At 50.0% G+C, this 16,135-nt stretch overlaps 1 protein-coding gene across 4 annotated transcripts in view; it reads left to right on the plus strand.

Annotated features, from left to right (window-relative positions):
* LZTS1 (leucine zipper tumor suppressor 1) overlaps positions 1 to 13,811 on the plus strand; it is a 51,338-nt gene extending 37,527 nt beyond the window's left edge. For 3 of the 4 annotated variants that reach the window (XM_072796383.1, XM_072796384.1, XM_072796382.1), the window contains 3 exons: positions 4,597 to 5,074; positions 6,355 to 7,155; positions 9,319 to 13,811. In XM_072796383.1, coding sequence (XP_072652484.1) covers positions 4,730 to 5,074; positions 6,355 to 7,155; positions 9,319 to 9,990 — 1,818 coding nt within the window. In that variant the 5' untranslated portion in view covers positions 4,597 to 4,729 and the 3' untranslated portion in view covers positions 9,991 to 13,811. Of the gene's footprint in view, positions 1 to 4,596; positions 5,075 to 6,354; positions 7,156 to 9,318 lie in introns of those variants that run through there. The other variant, XR_012016555.1, reaches the window with a different exon arrangement.
* The last annotated feature ends 2,324 nt before the right edge of the window (positions 13,812 to 16,135 follow it).

The following is a 16,135-nucleotide window of genomic DNA, read 5'->3' on the forward strand; positions in this document are numbered from 1 at the left end:
AGTGTTCATGTGTCACAGGTCATCCAGGCTGCTGCTCAGGTGAACCAAGAAACTTACCTGTCCCTAAAACCCTGTCATCTGCCCAAAAGAGAAATGAAGCTATGGCTTGAGGCCATGGACCCTACTTTTCCTCCAGGGTTTCTCTTCCCCATCCCTGGAAACATAACTTGGCTATTCAGGACATGAGCCTTGTTAAGGCTCTGAGCCTTACCTATAGTCCCCAGCCTTGTGCTATAGCATGGAGGTCCTAGAATTTGGTTCTAAGTTCAAGTCCCAGCTTAGCCACTGGCCAGTTAAATAACAGAGACCACGTCATGTAACCTCATGCCTTACTTCTTCATTTTTGTTCTAGGAGCTATAGATTTGAAGCCTTTGCTTCCATAGAACTTATATTCTGGTAGAGATGCACACAATAAACAAAAAATAAGATTGTTTCAGGTTAAGAAATTGTTATAAAGGAAATAAATAGGTTGGTATAATAGAGGGTAATGGGAGGCATGGATTTTTTTTCAAGAGTAACCCTAGAAAGTCATTTTGCAGGGGTAATATTTGAGTCGAGAACTAAAGGATGAGAAAGATAGGTGAAGAACTGAGGAAAGACAGTTGTCAGCAGCGGCAGCAGCAGGTAGGAAAGCTCCTCAGTGGGTAAAACCTTGGTGTATTCACCAACAAAGGAGAGAGGAGTCTGGCTATACTTGTGGATGTGAGCAAGGAAGGAATGGGGTGAGATAAGATTGGAGCGGTAGGCAGAAACCAAGGCCTGTCCAGGGTCTTATTCTAGAACAGAAGCTTTGAAGGAGTGCCTGAAATGACACTGACACTTTAGGTGCTTAGGAAGAACAGACTGGGGAAAGACATATTTGGAGGTGGTCTCAGGGACCACGTGAGGGGAGATGGTACTGGAACAGGAGAGCCATGAACGGATTCATGCAGCCTGTCTGCCAGATACTACAGTTATACTCCAATTATATGATATGCTTCTTGAGGGCAATACCCCCATCTTGGCCTTCTGTTGATCACATACACACACACACACACACACACACACACACACACACATCTGTAGAACACTTACCATGTGCCCAGCACAGCCCTTGACTTGTTAGTTTGCTTCATACTCATATTGGTCCTGTGAAATAGCTATTATTTCCATTTCATAAGCAAAGGAACATCAGTCAGGTTAATTTTGAAATATCTGTCTGATGCCAGAGCCAACTGTCTTACCTCTACATCATTGTATATATAAATTCATAAATGTGTAGCAAATAGGCAAAAAGTAAGTCACCCGTTGCCCAAGTGGTGCAATGTGCAGAGTGCAGGAGAGGCTTCTGGCCAAAAATAACTTCCCTACATATGGAGAACAGTAGGATTTTTGCTTCTTAGGATCTGAAGGCCCAGCTAAGCAAGAAATGGATAATGTGGGGAGGGAGTGAAAAACACATCTTTGTCATCATCAACTGGTAAATTAACAGAAGAACTCTGTGCTTCTAAGTGACTTCGTTGGGGATTGGGATGCAGGAAAGTTGCATGCCAATGGAATGGAGAGCAGTAGTTCTGGAAAATGAGGTGAGGCATTGAAGATAGCATAGGGATGATGAATGCTACAGAAGAACAATGATGGATACCCAGGAAAATACTTGGCAATTTTGGGGTGTCAACTAGGTACTCGGCCTTCAGTAAACGTACCAGAACTGTTAGCTCATTTTGGTGTCTCATAAAGTTCTGTTGACAATCTTATGAGGTAGACATAACTGTGTTTTCTTGAGTCTAAGAGGCCATCAATATAATAATAGCTTTTCAAAGAAACCATACATTACACTTACACCCTGATGTTTTGTTGTGTTGCGTCTCTATGAGTGGAATATAGAATGTGTTTATTCGTAACATCACTACTTCATAGTTCAGGCAAGCAATGCAAGTTTGAACTCCAGCCTTCATATTCAGAGTCTGAAGAGTGTTCTCTTCCACTATGCATGTACATGCTCTATAACCCACCTGGAACTTCTTTCACACCTTTAGGATTGACAGTGTAATTTAGAGCAGAATAAAGAATATAGGATTTCTTCTGCATTTCCTATTTTATTAAACTCAGAGTTCTCTATCATCTATCTTTTGACTAAGCAATACTCCTTCACAGTGCATGACAACCACGTAGTTTTTTCCAGCTTTGAAAGTCATGTGACCTACGCTTAGAGATTTATCCAAATTTGCAAATGTGCCAGTGTTGACATCCCAATGTATTCCTCTGTGTGGTGACTGGCAAGGTTGTTGTTATTTTCAGCATTAGTTACAAAATGCATTCCTATTACTTTTTTTTTTAAGTTTTGTATTTTAATTCCAGTATACTTAACATACAGTAGTGATTCAACACTTCCATACATCACCCGGTGCTCATCACTGAGAAGTTCCCTCCTTAATCCCGTCACCTATTTTACCCATCCCTGTACCCACCTCCCTCTGGTGACCATCATTTTGTTATCTATAGTTAAGAGTCTGGTTTTTGTTTTGCCTTTTTCTCTCATATATGTGTGTGTGTGTGTGTGTGTATCACATCTTCTTTATCCATCCATAAAGATGGATCCATCCATCCCACTTGGGCTGCTTCCATAGTTTGGCTATTGTAGATAATGCTGCATTAAACTTTGGGTGCGTGTATCCCTTTAAACTAGTATTGTTGTATTTTGTATTTTTATTTTTTTAATTTTTTAATTTTTTAATTTTTTTAAAGATTTTATTTATTTATTCATGAGAGACACAGAGAGAGAGAGAGTGAGAGAGAGAAGCAGAGACAGAGACAGAGGGAGAAGCAGGCTCCATGCAGGGAGCCTGATGTGGGACTCGATCCTGAGATTCCAGGATCACACCCTGGGCCAAAGGCAGGTGCTAAACTCCTGAGCCACCCAGGAATCCCTATTGTTGTATTTTTAGTGTAAATACCCAGTCGTGTAATTCTTAGATTGTGCATTCCTATTACTTTTAAACACAGTTTAAGTGTATTTTAGAATTACTTTGTGAAACTGAAGGTACTTCTCAACATTCAAGGATACAATTATTTGCCTCTTCTTACTCTCCTGAACCCTCTCCAGCCAGGCCTTTGTTTCCATCCCTCTATCCAAACTACTCTCCTCAAGGTCAATGACAATCCACCTCCACAGAACCAGGTCCATTGATCACCTCTCAGCAGCAGCAGCAGCAGCAGCACTTGACACCATCCTTATGAAGCATTTTCTTTCTTAGGTCTTCTCTGTCACAGCCTTCTCAGTTTCTCTTCCTTGTTCCTCCTCACCTTCTGACCTCCACGAACCAGTCCTCGAACTTTTCTTATCTTCTTGCCTTCACTTCTGTAGTTACATCACCTAGTCGAATAGCTGGCTTCTATAATAAACAGCTTTTACATGCAGCTCCGCACCCATCCTGCTGCCTACCTTACAGCACTCCTTGGATGTCTAATAAGCTCTGCAAACAATGTCTTAAACCAAACTCCTATTTTCTACCCCTACCTCATCCTAAACTGGTTCTTTTTGTGGTTTCTTTATATCTTTCTTTATAGCTCAATAAATGGCAACTTATGTCCTCTACTTGCTTGGATAAAAATATTGAAGTCATCCTTGACTCCTCTCTTCCTCTCATTCCCTGCATCCAGTCCTATAGCAAATTCTATGAGCTTGACTTTAAAATTACATCTAAAATATAATTTTAGTCATGTTAGTCATTCACCTAATGTAATTGGCCCACCGTTTCCAGGCCCATCAGCGCCACTTTTCCACCCTGCAGCCAGAGTGACTCTCTGCAGCCTAAGTCAGATCAAGTAATCAGCTGGGTAAAGCCATATAGGGGCTCCTCATCTCAATCAGAGTTAAATTCCAGCCCTATGGCCAATCAGACTCTATGTTTCCTGGTACCTGTTAGATTGATTTCTGCCTATCCTGATTTCTGCCCACCCACCCCCCAATCCCCATTGCTAACTATTCTCCAGCCAGGCTGGTCTCTTGGCTGGTCTCACATATGCCAAGCACACTCCACCACAGAGACTTAGGGCTTTTGCTCTTGGGACTTAGGGTTTTTGCTCGGGGGCTTCTGAGCTTCTTCTCTCTCCCCCCGAGATCTCCACATGGCTTGCTCACTCATTTTCTTGAGGCTTCTTCAAATGATACCACAACAGAGAGGCCTCTCTTGTGCTGCGTGTATAAAATAGCCACCTCCCAGAATTCTATGCTACTCACTCTGCTTTATTTTCCTCCATAGCACATTTATCACTAAGGATAGTAGACATTGATTTGCTGATGGCCTGTCCACACTACACTGAACACAAACCCCACAAGGGCAGGGGCTGTAGCATTATTAGTACTACTGTAACCCAAGACTCAGAAGAGGGCCCTTCTAAAGGAGAGTCTCAGTGAATGTTTGTTGAATTCACAGACAAAGGAAGAATGAACAAAGAGTCCGGTAACAGGGCAGAGCTTTCGTTAGGAGAAGCATATACTTCTCTACTGCTCAGATCTAGCAGTCAGAACCAACTGCTCTCCAAGTCACCATCGAGGACTATGCAGTGATTGGCCCATCTCAGGCTGACTTCTTCCTTCTGTCCCCTTCCAGGTGTACAGCTCTCCCAGGCTCTGTGAGGCTTCTGCTATGACAGCAGTTTCTTCGTGGTACCAGGACTGCCCCTTGCTGCCACAGCCACATCAGGTCCTTCCTCTGCCCTGTCTGTCCTTGGCCCCAAGTCAGCATGGGTAGCGTCAGTAGCCTCATCTCTGGCCACAGCTTCCACGGCAAGCACTGCCGGGCTTCGCGGTACAAGTTGGGCAAGTCCTCCCATCTCAAGAAACTCAATCGGTATTCAGATGGGCTGCTGAGATTTGGCTTCTCCCAGGACTCGGGCCATGGCAAGTCCAGCTCCAAAATGGGAAAGAGTGAAGACTTCTTCTACATCAAGGTCAGCCAGAAAGCCCGGGGCTCCCACCACCCAGATTATACTGCACTGTCTAGTGGGGACATAGGCGGCCAGGCTGGGGTGGACTTTGGCCCGTCCACCCCGCCCACGCTTATGCCCTTCTCCAATCAGCTAGAAATGGTAAGCAAAGGGTCTCTGGTAAGGGCGGGTGGGTTGGAAAACCAAGGAAGAGCAAAATGGGGGTGAAGAGAATGGAGGCAGGGAGGGGAATAGAGGCAATGATACTAAAATGCAAACCTCCAAGAAGCCAGAGCAGTGGTGGTGAGGGCACTACCCTACACTACTGAAGTTACACTACAGAGATCTAAGGCTGGATGAGGAAATTGAAGTGTTGGTCAGTCCCCTAATCTGGAAGCCTTGGGTGAGCCCCAAGCAAAGAGCAAAGGGGCAACGAAAGCCTTTCTGAGCTCTACTGGAATATAACTCTGAATTGTCAAAACGGGACCAAGAGCAGCATTTTCACGTGCATGGCAAGGGGAAGGAGCTCTGTTATCTCTGGAAAAGCCAGAGATGGAGGGTCCACTTGGAGAGAGCGAGCAGCTTCTCTGAGAGCCGTCTCCTAGAGGTGGGCTTTTCCCTCACTCACAAGCCAGGCCTTGGAAATGTCTTTGGCTGGATAAGAACTGAGTTTGTTATCATCAATTTAGCAGGGATGAGGTTAAAAGAGCCCTACAGACTCAGAAATCCAACCCTTGTGCCACCTCAGGCTCTCAGGGGTCCCATGAGCGGACCGGAAAACAATTTTCCTAGTTAATCCTCTCCCCCCACATGGGGAGATGAATCCATGGCTTTTGATACTAGGAAATGACTCCCTTAGTTTGCATAGAACTTTAAGTTTTTCAAATTAAAGGGCTTGTAGACTGTAGTGTACTCTCCCTGTGAAATGACAGTTTTCAGAAAAGGATTGTTATTCCAAGGGATCCTTACAACCCTTCAATACTAGTCACAGCCAGTTTTCTTGCTCGTGGCCTACTAGAAGGGACAGTGAAAGTGAAGAAGGGATTGACCTCTATGAGGACATCATGCTCTTCCAGTCTAATGTCCTTACCCTACAGCACACAGAGACCCAGAGTCAGAGCCCTGGCCCAGCCATGGTTCATCTCAGCCACTGAACCTAAAAATGCTGTTCATCATCTCAGGAGGGCCAGGACAAGCTTGTGACTGGTTGGTAGTTTATAAAACAAAGTGCCTCAGGGATCCTTTAGGATATCCCCTAGCCACAAAGGAATGTTTCCTTCTTAAGAGGGACTCCGAATATTTGGCTGCTTCAGGTGAGGCTGCCTATCACTATGGCCAAGAACGATGCCCTTTGGCAGGCACAAATACCCAGACAAGGGAAGGGAAGGTGAAAGGGGAGTTGAAGGGAGATATGGGATCAATATGGCTGTTTTCTTCACCAGGGCTCAGAGAAGGGTGCAGTGAGGCCCACGGCATTCAAGCCTGTGCTGCCACGGTCAGGAGCCATCCTCCACTCATCCCCTGAAAGCGCCAGCCACCAGCTGCACCCTGCCCCTCCAGACAAGCCCAAGGAACAGGAGCCAAAGCCCAGCCTGTGCTCTGGAGCACTGTCTGACTCTGGCCGGAACTCCATGTCCAGCCTGCCCACACACAGCACCAGCAGCAGCTACCAGTTGGACCCGCTGGTTACACCGGTGGGGCCCACCAGCCGTTTTGGGGGCTCAGCCCACAACATCACCCAGGGCATCATCCTCCAGGACAGCAACATGATGAGCCTGAAGGCTCTGTCTTTCTCTGATGGGGGTAGCAAGCTGGCCCACCCAAGCAAGGCAGACAAGGGTTCCTCATGTGTCCGTTCCCCCATCTCCACAGACGAGTGCACCATCCAGGAGCTTGAGCAGAAGCTGCTGGAGAGAGAAGGTGAGCTCCAGAAGCTGCAGCGCAGCCTTGAGGAGAAGGAGCTGGCGTCCAGTCAGGCCTATGAAGAGCGGCCGTGGCGCTGCAAGGAGGAGCTGGAGGGCCTGGAGCAGAAGTGCAGCAAGTTGAAGCAAGCCTCACAGAAGAGCCAGCGCACGCAGCAGGTGCTGCACCTCCAGGTGCTCCAGCTCCAGCAGGAAAAGCGGCAGCTCCGGCAGGAACTTGAGAGCCTCATGAAGGAGCAGGACCTGCTGGAGACCAAGCTCAGGTCCTATGAGAAGGAGAAGACCAGCTTCGCCCCCGCGCTGGAAGAGACGCAGTGGGAGGTGAGGCTTTACAGGGTGGGCTTGGGGTGGTCAGGCGTCTGATGCCAGTCCCTGGTTCTCTAGGTCCTAGGCCATGGTGTGCGAACACAAATTGCCCAGGCAAAGTGAGCCAAAGCACCAGCCTTGGAACCCAAAGAAGGAGCTCCATGGTAAACCATGTTGGGGATACAATTAGTGTGAGTTTCCTACTCTCTCCTACCTCTGGGCCTCTTGGCCTCCAGAATTGAATTGACTGAGTCATTGACTGAGAAGCTGGTACCAGGAAAACAGAGGCCTCACTGGGCAATCCAAGTGCCAACCCACTTCATCTGTTTGCAGGAGGCTCAAAAGAAGACTCCCACCCTGGAAAGGAACTGAGGAGGCGTTGTATCTGGTTAGACCCTCGCCAGCCCCAGGTCCGAGTGACCCATCCTCAGTAGCACCGCTGCCTATTTGCACTGGAGCGTTCTGTATTTACTCTAGAAATTAGAGTGACAAGCGTTATCAGGAGTAGAGGGAAAGGATCCTCTCTATGACAGGGATGAACCGGGGACTGCACACGTGAGAGGAGAGAGTCCCTTGTGTTTGCCAGGTCTCCCAAAGAGGAGGGGATGCTGGCCATGGGAGCAGTGCCTTTCCTCTTTCCCACTGATGTTGGCACAGCAGACCCCACCCCAGCCATAGTTTCTCAGCCAGGGCTCAGAGACACAGGCTAGTCCCAGCACTAAGCATCCATCCTTACTGCCTAATCCCCAACTAAGCCGGGCATTGCTGTGACCTCATCCCGGATTGTCCAGTCAGGCTATATAACAAAACAATAAATAAAATAAATATTTATAGTAGCACGTAAATGTATTATAAACATTTAGAATAATAATTTATCGAGTGTTTATTTTTTAATAATAAATTTATTTTTCAAGCCCTAAGTTCTCCCATTTAATCCTTATAATAACCCTATGAAGTAGGTGCTATTACTAATCTATAATTTAGTAAGGGAAACTGAGGCACAGAAAGGTTATAGTAGCAAATAGCTACTTAAATGAAGTCACCACATAATAGGCATCAGAGCCAGGATTTGATCCTAACAGTTTGGCTCCAGAGTTCACATGTTTAATTACTACTCCCTATTGCCACAAGACTAATGTAGTTTATCACCAGGACCAGCCCAGCCGATCGTATCATATATTGTCCAGCTAGGATTCAAAGGCAGGCCCATGCGTCAACCAGAACTCTGTGTTGCTCCCTCCATGAAACGAATACAGGCTTGGTCTTAGGAAGGCATTTCTTGGTCCCACACAAGCATTGTAAGTGGGGCTCTACATTGCTTCATAAGTGGTTCATGAGAACAAGGGGTTCGGATTAGTACTGTGAGTGAAGTGAGGAGAAATTAGGTGGCTTCTGGTCTTGATCCAAGAATCCATTCTATAGAGGCCCAGGCCCTGACCTTCATTCTGTCCAGCTTTCCCACAGGCTGGCAGGAAACACCCTTGTGACACAGTCGGCCAGACTGGTCTTGATCTTCTTTTGAGCCACCCGTGACCCCAAATGGTCAAGACCCTGAAGACACAGGATCTGGATCACATGGATCTGAATCAGTGCCTTTGGTTTTGTCTGGCCAACTTTTGAAGAGAAATGAGGATCGAGAGGGTGGAGGGGTGAGGCGGGGGGAGAACATAGCTCTCCATTTGGCAGATCTGAATTGGACACTCTGAATGTGTTGCTAGTCATCGGAGTGCGGCAGTTAATGACCAAAAATAGTCTTTATCCCGGTAGGGAGGGAGAGGAGCTGGGTGTGTGCAGGGATGAGGTCAGAGCATGTGGGCACAAACATGAATGGTGGAAGTCTGGCAGACATGGAAATATCATTTACGTTAAGTGTGGATGATGGATCTACCAGTAATGATCACTGATTGACATATAACCATGGGTTTGGGTCCAGATTGAGATTTAGACTCTGATTTGAGACTGAGGCAGGCCTATGGATGGACTAAGTCAGGCTGCAGAATGCAAGGAACCCCGGAGAGGGGCTGTGCCTTCATGGGTCAGACCCAGACCATCATGCTCTTGAGATACTGGGTCAGGACCAGCCTAGTTCTTTGGGCGGTTAAGATGGGACTTGGCCCAGGTAAGGACCTCTTCTTACCTCTTAGCACTCTGTCTTCTCCTCTCCCCAACCCTTGGCAGGTGTGCCAGAAGTCAGGTGAAATCTCTCTCCTGAAGCAGCAGTTGAAGGAGTCCCAGACAGAGATCAATACCAAGGCTAGTGAGATCCTCAGTCTGAAGGCGCAGCTGAAGGACACCCGGGGCAAACTGGAGGGCATGGAGCTGAAGACGCAGGATTTGGAGAGTGCCCTGCGCACCAAGGGCCTAGAGCTGGAAGTCTGCGAGAACGAGCTACAGCGCAAGAAAAACGAGTCTGAGCTTCTCCGAGAGAAGGTGAACCTGCTGGAGCAGGAGCTGCTGGAGCTGCGGGCCCAGGCGGCCCTACAGCGAGAGGCCGTGTCTCTGGGGCCAGGGCTGGGGCCTGGGCCTGGGCCTGCCTTCTCTGAGGACATCCCCGCCCTGCAGCGGGAGCTGGAGCGGCTGCGTGCAGAGCTGAAGGAGGAGCGGCAAGGCCATGACCAGATGTCTTCGGGCTTCCAGCACGAGCGGCTGGTGTGGAAGGAGGAGAAGGAGAAGGTGATCCAGTACCAGAAGCAGTTACAGCAGAGCTACCTGGCCATGTACCAGCGGAACCAGCGCCTGGAGAAGGCTCTGCAGCACCTGGCCCGCGAGGACGGTGCAGGGGAGGCCTTTGAAATTGACCTTGAAGGGGCCAACATCCCCTATGAGGACATCATAGCCACTGAGATCTGAGGGGCTCCCTGGGAGGGGGGGGGGGTGAGGGATCTGGCGTTGGGGGGCAGAGGTACCGAGCCTGTCAAGGAGGGCTCCTCTCCCCACTCCCCTGCTCAGTAACTCAGGCCTCTGAGAGGCCTTCTCCGAGGCACAGGCCTGAGACTCTCCAGGGGAGGGGAGAGGAGAAGAAAGACTGCTACAGGATCTTGCCAGCCCTTGGCCACATTCCAGCACTTACCATCCCTGCAGCCCGCCAGGCCTCTGGCCGTCCTAAGAGATGGGTCCAGGGATCTCTGTCACTTGCTGAAGAGATCTCTAAACCCTGCTCTTTGTTTAAAAAAAAAAACAAAATCCCTAGACCCTCTCCCAGGAATGGTGGTAACTGCTGTACTGGCCGATGGCCACCCCAGGACAGAAGCTTCCCTTCTGCTTCTTCCCACAACCGCTTTTTTATTTTTTTGCCCCTGGACACACTGGGATGCCTTGAGAGTCGAACGAAGCCATCTATGATCAAAAACCTTGGAACCTGACGGGGTCATAACCTGAGCTATTTTTCTCTGGCCTCAGAGCTGTAGGGGTTCGGTTCTGGTGTGGAGAACCTGGCTTAGCAGCATCAGAGCTGTCTCAGCCCTGGAAAGCCACAAGAAAGGAAGGGAAATCTTGGGGCAGCCCAGGCATGTCTGGGTTCAGCAAAGCCCAGAGGGAGTCAGAGTCAGGTGGTAATGGCCAGACCCTGCGGGGCCCTGCTAACTGGAGGCAGGCCACCCCTTGGACAGCTGGTAGCCTTTGACCTCAGTGACCACTCTTCTTAAAGCCATAGACACTGAGGCCCCGGGAGGGGGAAGATTGAAGGTGCTGTGACACAGGGAGGGGCTTTACAAGTGTCCCCAGGGGAGCCTCCGGATCTTTCCGCCTAGGGCTAGAGATAGGGGTTTCTCCACCTGGTTTAAATGGGCCAGTGGCTACCCTGAACTCTCTTTCTTCTCAAAAATCCAGCCTTTTCTGGATGCAGAATAATTTATATACAACTAAAATGTTCAGGGATGATCTGACATTTCCCTCCTTTGCCCGTGGCTCAGTTTCATGGCACACCCTTTCCCCTTGGGGTTGCCAGTACTGAGCTCACACAAGACTCCTTACGGGTCAGGAGTGTGGTGGGCCAGAGCCCCAGGCGAGGACAAGAGACACAGAGCAGCCTTAGGAACCGTCCCATGGCCCCTGGCTAGCCTCCCTCTGCCTGGGCCCCACAGGAGTCCCCAGCTGTAAAGAATCCAGAGAGCTTCAGTTTGCAGGGGGCTGGGCCAGTGCTTGGGAGAGGCTGGGGTTTCTCTTCTGAAGATGTGCGAGCTGGAGGAAGAGAGAATGGTGGAGTTTCTTAGTTGCTTGGTTCAGAGGGAAAAAAAAAAAAATTTTTTTTTTTTTTTTTGGTCTTCTTTCTTTTTTTCTTTCTTGTCTTTTCAGAAGCAAGCCAGATCTAGCAGGCAGCCAGAACTGTTCCATGTTCTATTTTTGACTCAAGCTACAGCTGTTGTTCTTTCTTAGGACAGCCAAGCCTTGCTGGATTCCTGAGCTTCATGCCTGCTTGCTGAGAGGGGTTCACTGAGGTAGGAGGGATGAGAGAGTCTGGGTGTTGAGCAGTCTGAGGCCAAACCCCCTGGTTCTGCCTCCCTGACCACAGTCCTTACAGGACCCAGAGCTGGAGTGGGAGCTGCTGCTTGTCACCCTCCACCCCCTGCCACTGCCCTGCTCCCACCCCATATTCCTCGAGGGCCACCACAGTCTCTCTCCCTGAGTCGGGGCTAAGGGCAGGGTCATCTTCCCTGCAGTTGGCTCTGCCTTCTGCTCCCTGGGGTCAAGCTGTGTCCATGACAGAGGAGTTTTTTTGGAATTTCAAGCCATTGGTCTTAGTTATAGGCTAGATTTAGACCTGAAATGGATAGGCTACAGCCCCCTTCCTGCTTGGAGGGCAGCACCCTCCACTGGGCACAGTGCAGACCCTCAAGTCAAAGACGTCCCATTCCCTGTGCCACGCTGTTAGAAGGCGGCAGAGGGGATGGTAAATGAGCCTTCCACTGGGAAGGCACTTTGAGACCAGAACAAAGCAGGTGACTCCATACAGTTTACACAGAGTTTTATTCGGGATAACTTACTGACAGGGAGAATCAGGTGGAGGGTGATCCCAATGCTACATGCTCCACAAAATCTAGACCCTTAGTCTACAGATATTATAAGGCTAGGGGACACTATAGTGAGATCAGAGGATTTGCGTGCACCTCAAAGGGCTTGCTTGCACCTAGTTGACAGCTAACCTTTAATTAGATCTGTGGCACCACCTGTGTGTCAGGAAAGGAAAGACTATGTTCTCTCTAACAGATTCATGAGGGGCCAAAACAAGCCTCCCTTAATCCCAGCCTGCGAAGGCCTTTCTGAGGTATGCACGTTAACCTCCAAGGGACCCAGAACACATAGCGCCAGGGGAGGTCATCGAGTGAACACGAGCAAGATGGAGAGCCAAAGATAGAGTCCGCATTGTCAGCACTCCTACACACAGCCCTCACTCCCTCTATTTCCACCAGCCTGTGCCTTGTTGGAGTCCTTTCTCCCACTGAGACTGCCATGAGATAAAGGGGTTGCTGTTCCCTCCACAGGCTGGAGATGCCCCACTACTCCCACCCCTAAAGAGCAGCCAAAAGCCCAGTGCCCTGCCCTTAAGACCTTGGGGTGCTAAGCCCAAGGGAAGACACTCAGGGGCAAGGTCTGTGCTCCACCATGGTGTGACCATACCAAGCACTCTGACTCCTTGCCTAAGGCCAACCCACGGATGCCCCCCACCCCGGGAGGGGGCAACTGAAGGCCCCAGGGTGACCCACGGTGGCACCAGAGTGCAACAGGGTCCTGTAACCTAGTGACCTTACCGCCATGTGACTTTTCTTCCCTTCCCTATGGAAAAACATCCTCACTATTCCTGGACCATGCCAAACTCAGCCTTTCCGGAAGGAGGCTCTGAACAACAGAGGCTGAGCGGGGACTGGGAAGTCAGATGTCAGGGGCTTCAGAGCATATGGCCTGGCCCAGGGCCAGCCAGCATGAGCCTGCTGCCCCTCGCTCTGAATGCTCCTGCTGGCATGCTTGCTCACTCACTCAGATGAACCTGCTCTGCTCTTCCAAAGGATGCCTGGCCTGAAAATGCTCGGGCTGCCTACGAAGAGAGAGCAGCATCCAGGACCACCTCACCGAGAAGGGGACTCTGCCTCCTGGCCTTGCAAGGACCAGACTCTCAGGGCTCCCCCTGGGGATATGTCTCCTGGCTGCTGTGTCATTCAGGTTAACTCCTGCTGGGTGCACTCTGGCCTCCATAGGCACTGAGCTCTATAGGGCCCGGGGAGGGTTAGCTGCCCCCTGAGAAACACTAGCTGACCCCTCTGTTCCTTGCCCTGCTCTTGTCCCAGCCAAGCCTGGGCCACCTCTTGCTGATGGAGCAGCAGCTTTGAGAGAGGGCTTTCCCTGTGGGTCCTGAATTCTCCTGAGCCAGAGCTGCCATGGCAGGAGGCTGTGCACCCCGTACAGTGGAAGCTTCTTATGGGGTCGCTCTTGTGCTGAGAGTGCAGGCAAAGCTGGAACCTCCAGCCAAGGCTGGCTTTGGATAGACTGGCATTTGGAAGACTATGTACATAGTTATTTTTCTCTGGGTTGTTTCTTGGTTTGGTTTGGTTTGGTTTGATTTGCTTTTGACAGCTTCATTTTATTTTTGATGCCCCTTTTTGGCCATGTAAACTATTTCTGATAATTTTATGTTTCTATTTATGAATAAAGAATGCCATTTCTCATGCCCTCCAGAACTACCTTTGTCTATTCAAGCTACCCCGCTTCTCCAGGCTATGGCATGGCAGTTCCTTGGGGCGCCTCCATCTGGAACGGGAAAGGTGATGTCTCTTCCTGCCAGTGAAGGAGGTGCAGACAGCCTTGATGAAGGCAGTGCTGGCTGGGGGAAAGCATGGGCCTTGGCATCAGGTGGACTTCCAGCCGGTCTGTGCCACTCTCCAACCCTGTGGTTTTATCTGTGAAGGGACCTGAACTGACCCCGAGGAAGGAGAAAAAGAGACCAAGGGACATGGTTGTCTGCAAGGCACAGGGTCCAAGAGAACCCCTCCCCCGGCCCCTACCTTAGGCCTCCCCTCCCTCACTCTCTAGCTGCTTGCCTCACCAACCAATTCCTTGGCCTATTGAAGCCTCTTTGGCAGGAGACCAAAGTGGCTATTGTTACCACTACCTCAGGGCCTCCCAGCTGGGAAGGTGAGGTCTCCACAGTGGCCATCTGTCCGGCTTTGTCCATGCCAACCTGCCTCGTTCACCTCAACAGGCATTCCCAACTGCTCTGGGCTCAGATCCTACACTCAAATGGCTTCTACTCAGGTGGCAGGAGACTGAAGGGACATGTAAAAAAGGAAATGGAACACATGAGGGGTAAACGGCAATGCCTCTGAGGTGGAGCAGATCTGGGTGTCTGGGGAAGGTGGCAGGCAGGAGGGCTGGGGTGGGGGGCAAGCCTGGGACAGAGGAAGAGTGAGCAGGAAGAGAAAGACAGGAAGCTCATTCCCGAGCAGGCATCCACCCCAGCCTAGGGCTCCCTGCCTGTCTATACAGGTGACAGGAGCAGAACTGGAGGTCGGAGAGGCAAGAGGCCAGGGTGAGGGGGACCTCCAAAGCTCAAGGAAAGTCAGGCAGCTGAGAAGTGACCAAGCCGGGACAGGAGCCTGCATCTGTCTAATTCCGGGGTCCAGCACTCAGACAAAGGAGTCCTATCAGGCTTGGAATAACCCTTCTTGTTCTTTTCCTAGACCTGGCTCGTGGCGGATAGGCTGCTGCATCGGTGGCACCCACTGAAGTACGCCTCCCACTAATCACGCCCCTGTGCTCTGGCAGGCCCTGGGACCCACTTTAACCAGCTAAAGCCAGCAGAAGTGGTCCTCTACCAGCTCCAGCCTAAGCTAGGAAGCTTCCAATTTTATATCCCTGGGGGCCCTGAGCTGCCATGTAGAAAGCCCCTCCAGTCTGCTGGAGAGACCCCATGGAGTAGGGGGGCTCCTGTTGTCTCAGCCGGGCTCCTGCGAAGTGCAGCTGATCCAGCAGACCCATGGAGTAGGGATTTGCTTCCCCAACTCGGCCCTTCCAGAATCCTGACCCCAGAACCACGAGCACATTCGATGGCAGGGTTTTTAAGCCACCAAATTCAAGATGATTTCTTACATGGCACAGGAATAGGTAACCACTCCCTGGCAACCCCCTTACTTGCCACTTCAACAAGCCTCTCTCTCTGTCTATTGGGTTGGAGTAATAGAAAGGCAGGACTTCTGGAAAGGGATAGGGCCATGGAAAAGACTGCTTTAGTGGCAGGAAGGGCAGCAAAGTAGGGAGCGAAGCCTTCTCCCTGCCCATCTTCCCCAGGAGTGCTGTTGAGGACATAAGCTTTCCTTAAGCCCCTAAACCTACTTACTATTTTAGAAGAAAAAAGAAAGAAAGAAAAGAACAAAAGAGAAATGAGGGTGGGAGAGAAAGAAGAAAAAGAAAAAGGGAGAGAGAGGGCTCCTCCTCCCCTGAGAACAAGCTGCTGAGCCTCAGCCTGGCCAGCACCGGGAGCAGCCCTGGGGTTCTCATCAAGCCATGAACAGAGTGTGCACACTTTGTGCCTGAGGCAGGAGGCGGAGTGGCCACCGTCCCCAAGCTGCCTCCGTGGCAGGTGCTTTCTGAGTTACATGAAGAAGGTCATGCTGCCCCCAACTTTCTCTCCAACCCAAGGCCTGAAATATCACCATTTCGTTCATTCGTGTGTTCATTCAATAAATATTTATTGAGCCTCTACTTTATGCCAAGCCCTGTTCTAGATACCAGAAATACAGAGATGAACAAAAATAGTGAAGAGCCTTTCTCCTTATGGAGCTTACCTTCTGGAAGTAAACAAGTAAATCAGATGATTTTAATTCAGTCAGATAGATGCCATGAAGTTGAAATAAGCAGGACGATATAAGCCAACTGGCCCAGGTGGTGCGTGTAGATGGGTGGGTGGGGGGGGGGGGGGATTGGTTACAGGGAAGGGAAGACTGGAGAACCAAAATGTCCTCTTATTTCAACATTTTGGAAGACTGTGCCAGTCATTATCCCTTCC

The sequence above is a fragment of the Canis lupus genome, chromosome 24, assembly GCF_048164855.1.
Source record: "Canis lupus baileyi chromosome 24, mCanLup2.hap1, whole genome shotgun sequence".
In the NCBI taxonomy this organism is placed as follows: domain Eukaryota; kingdom Metazoa; phylum Chordata; class Mammalia; order Carnivora; family Canidae; genus Canis; species Canis lupus.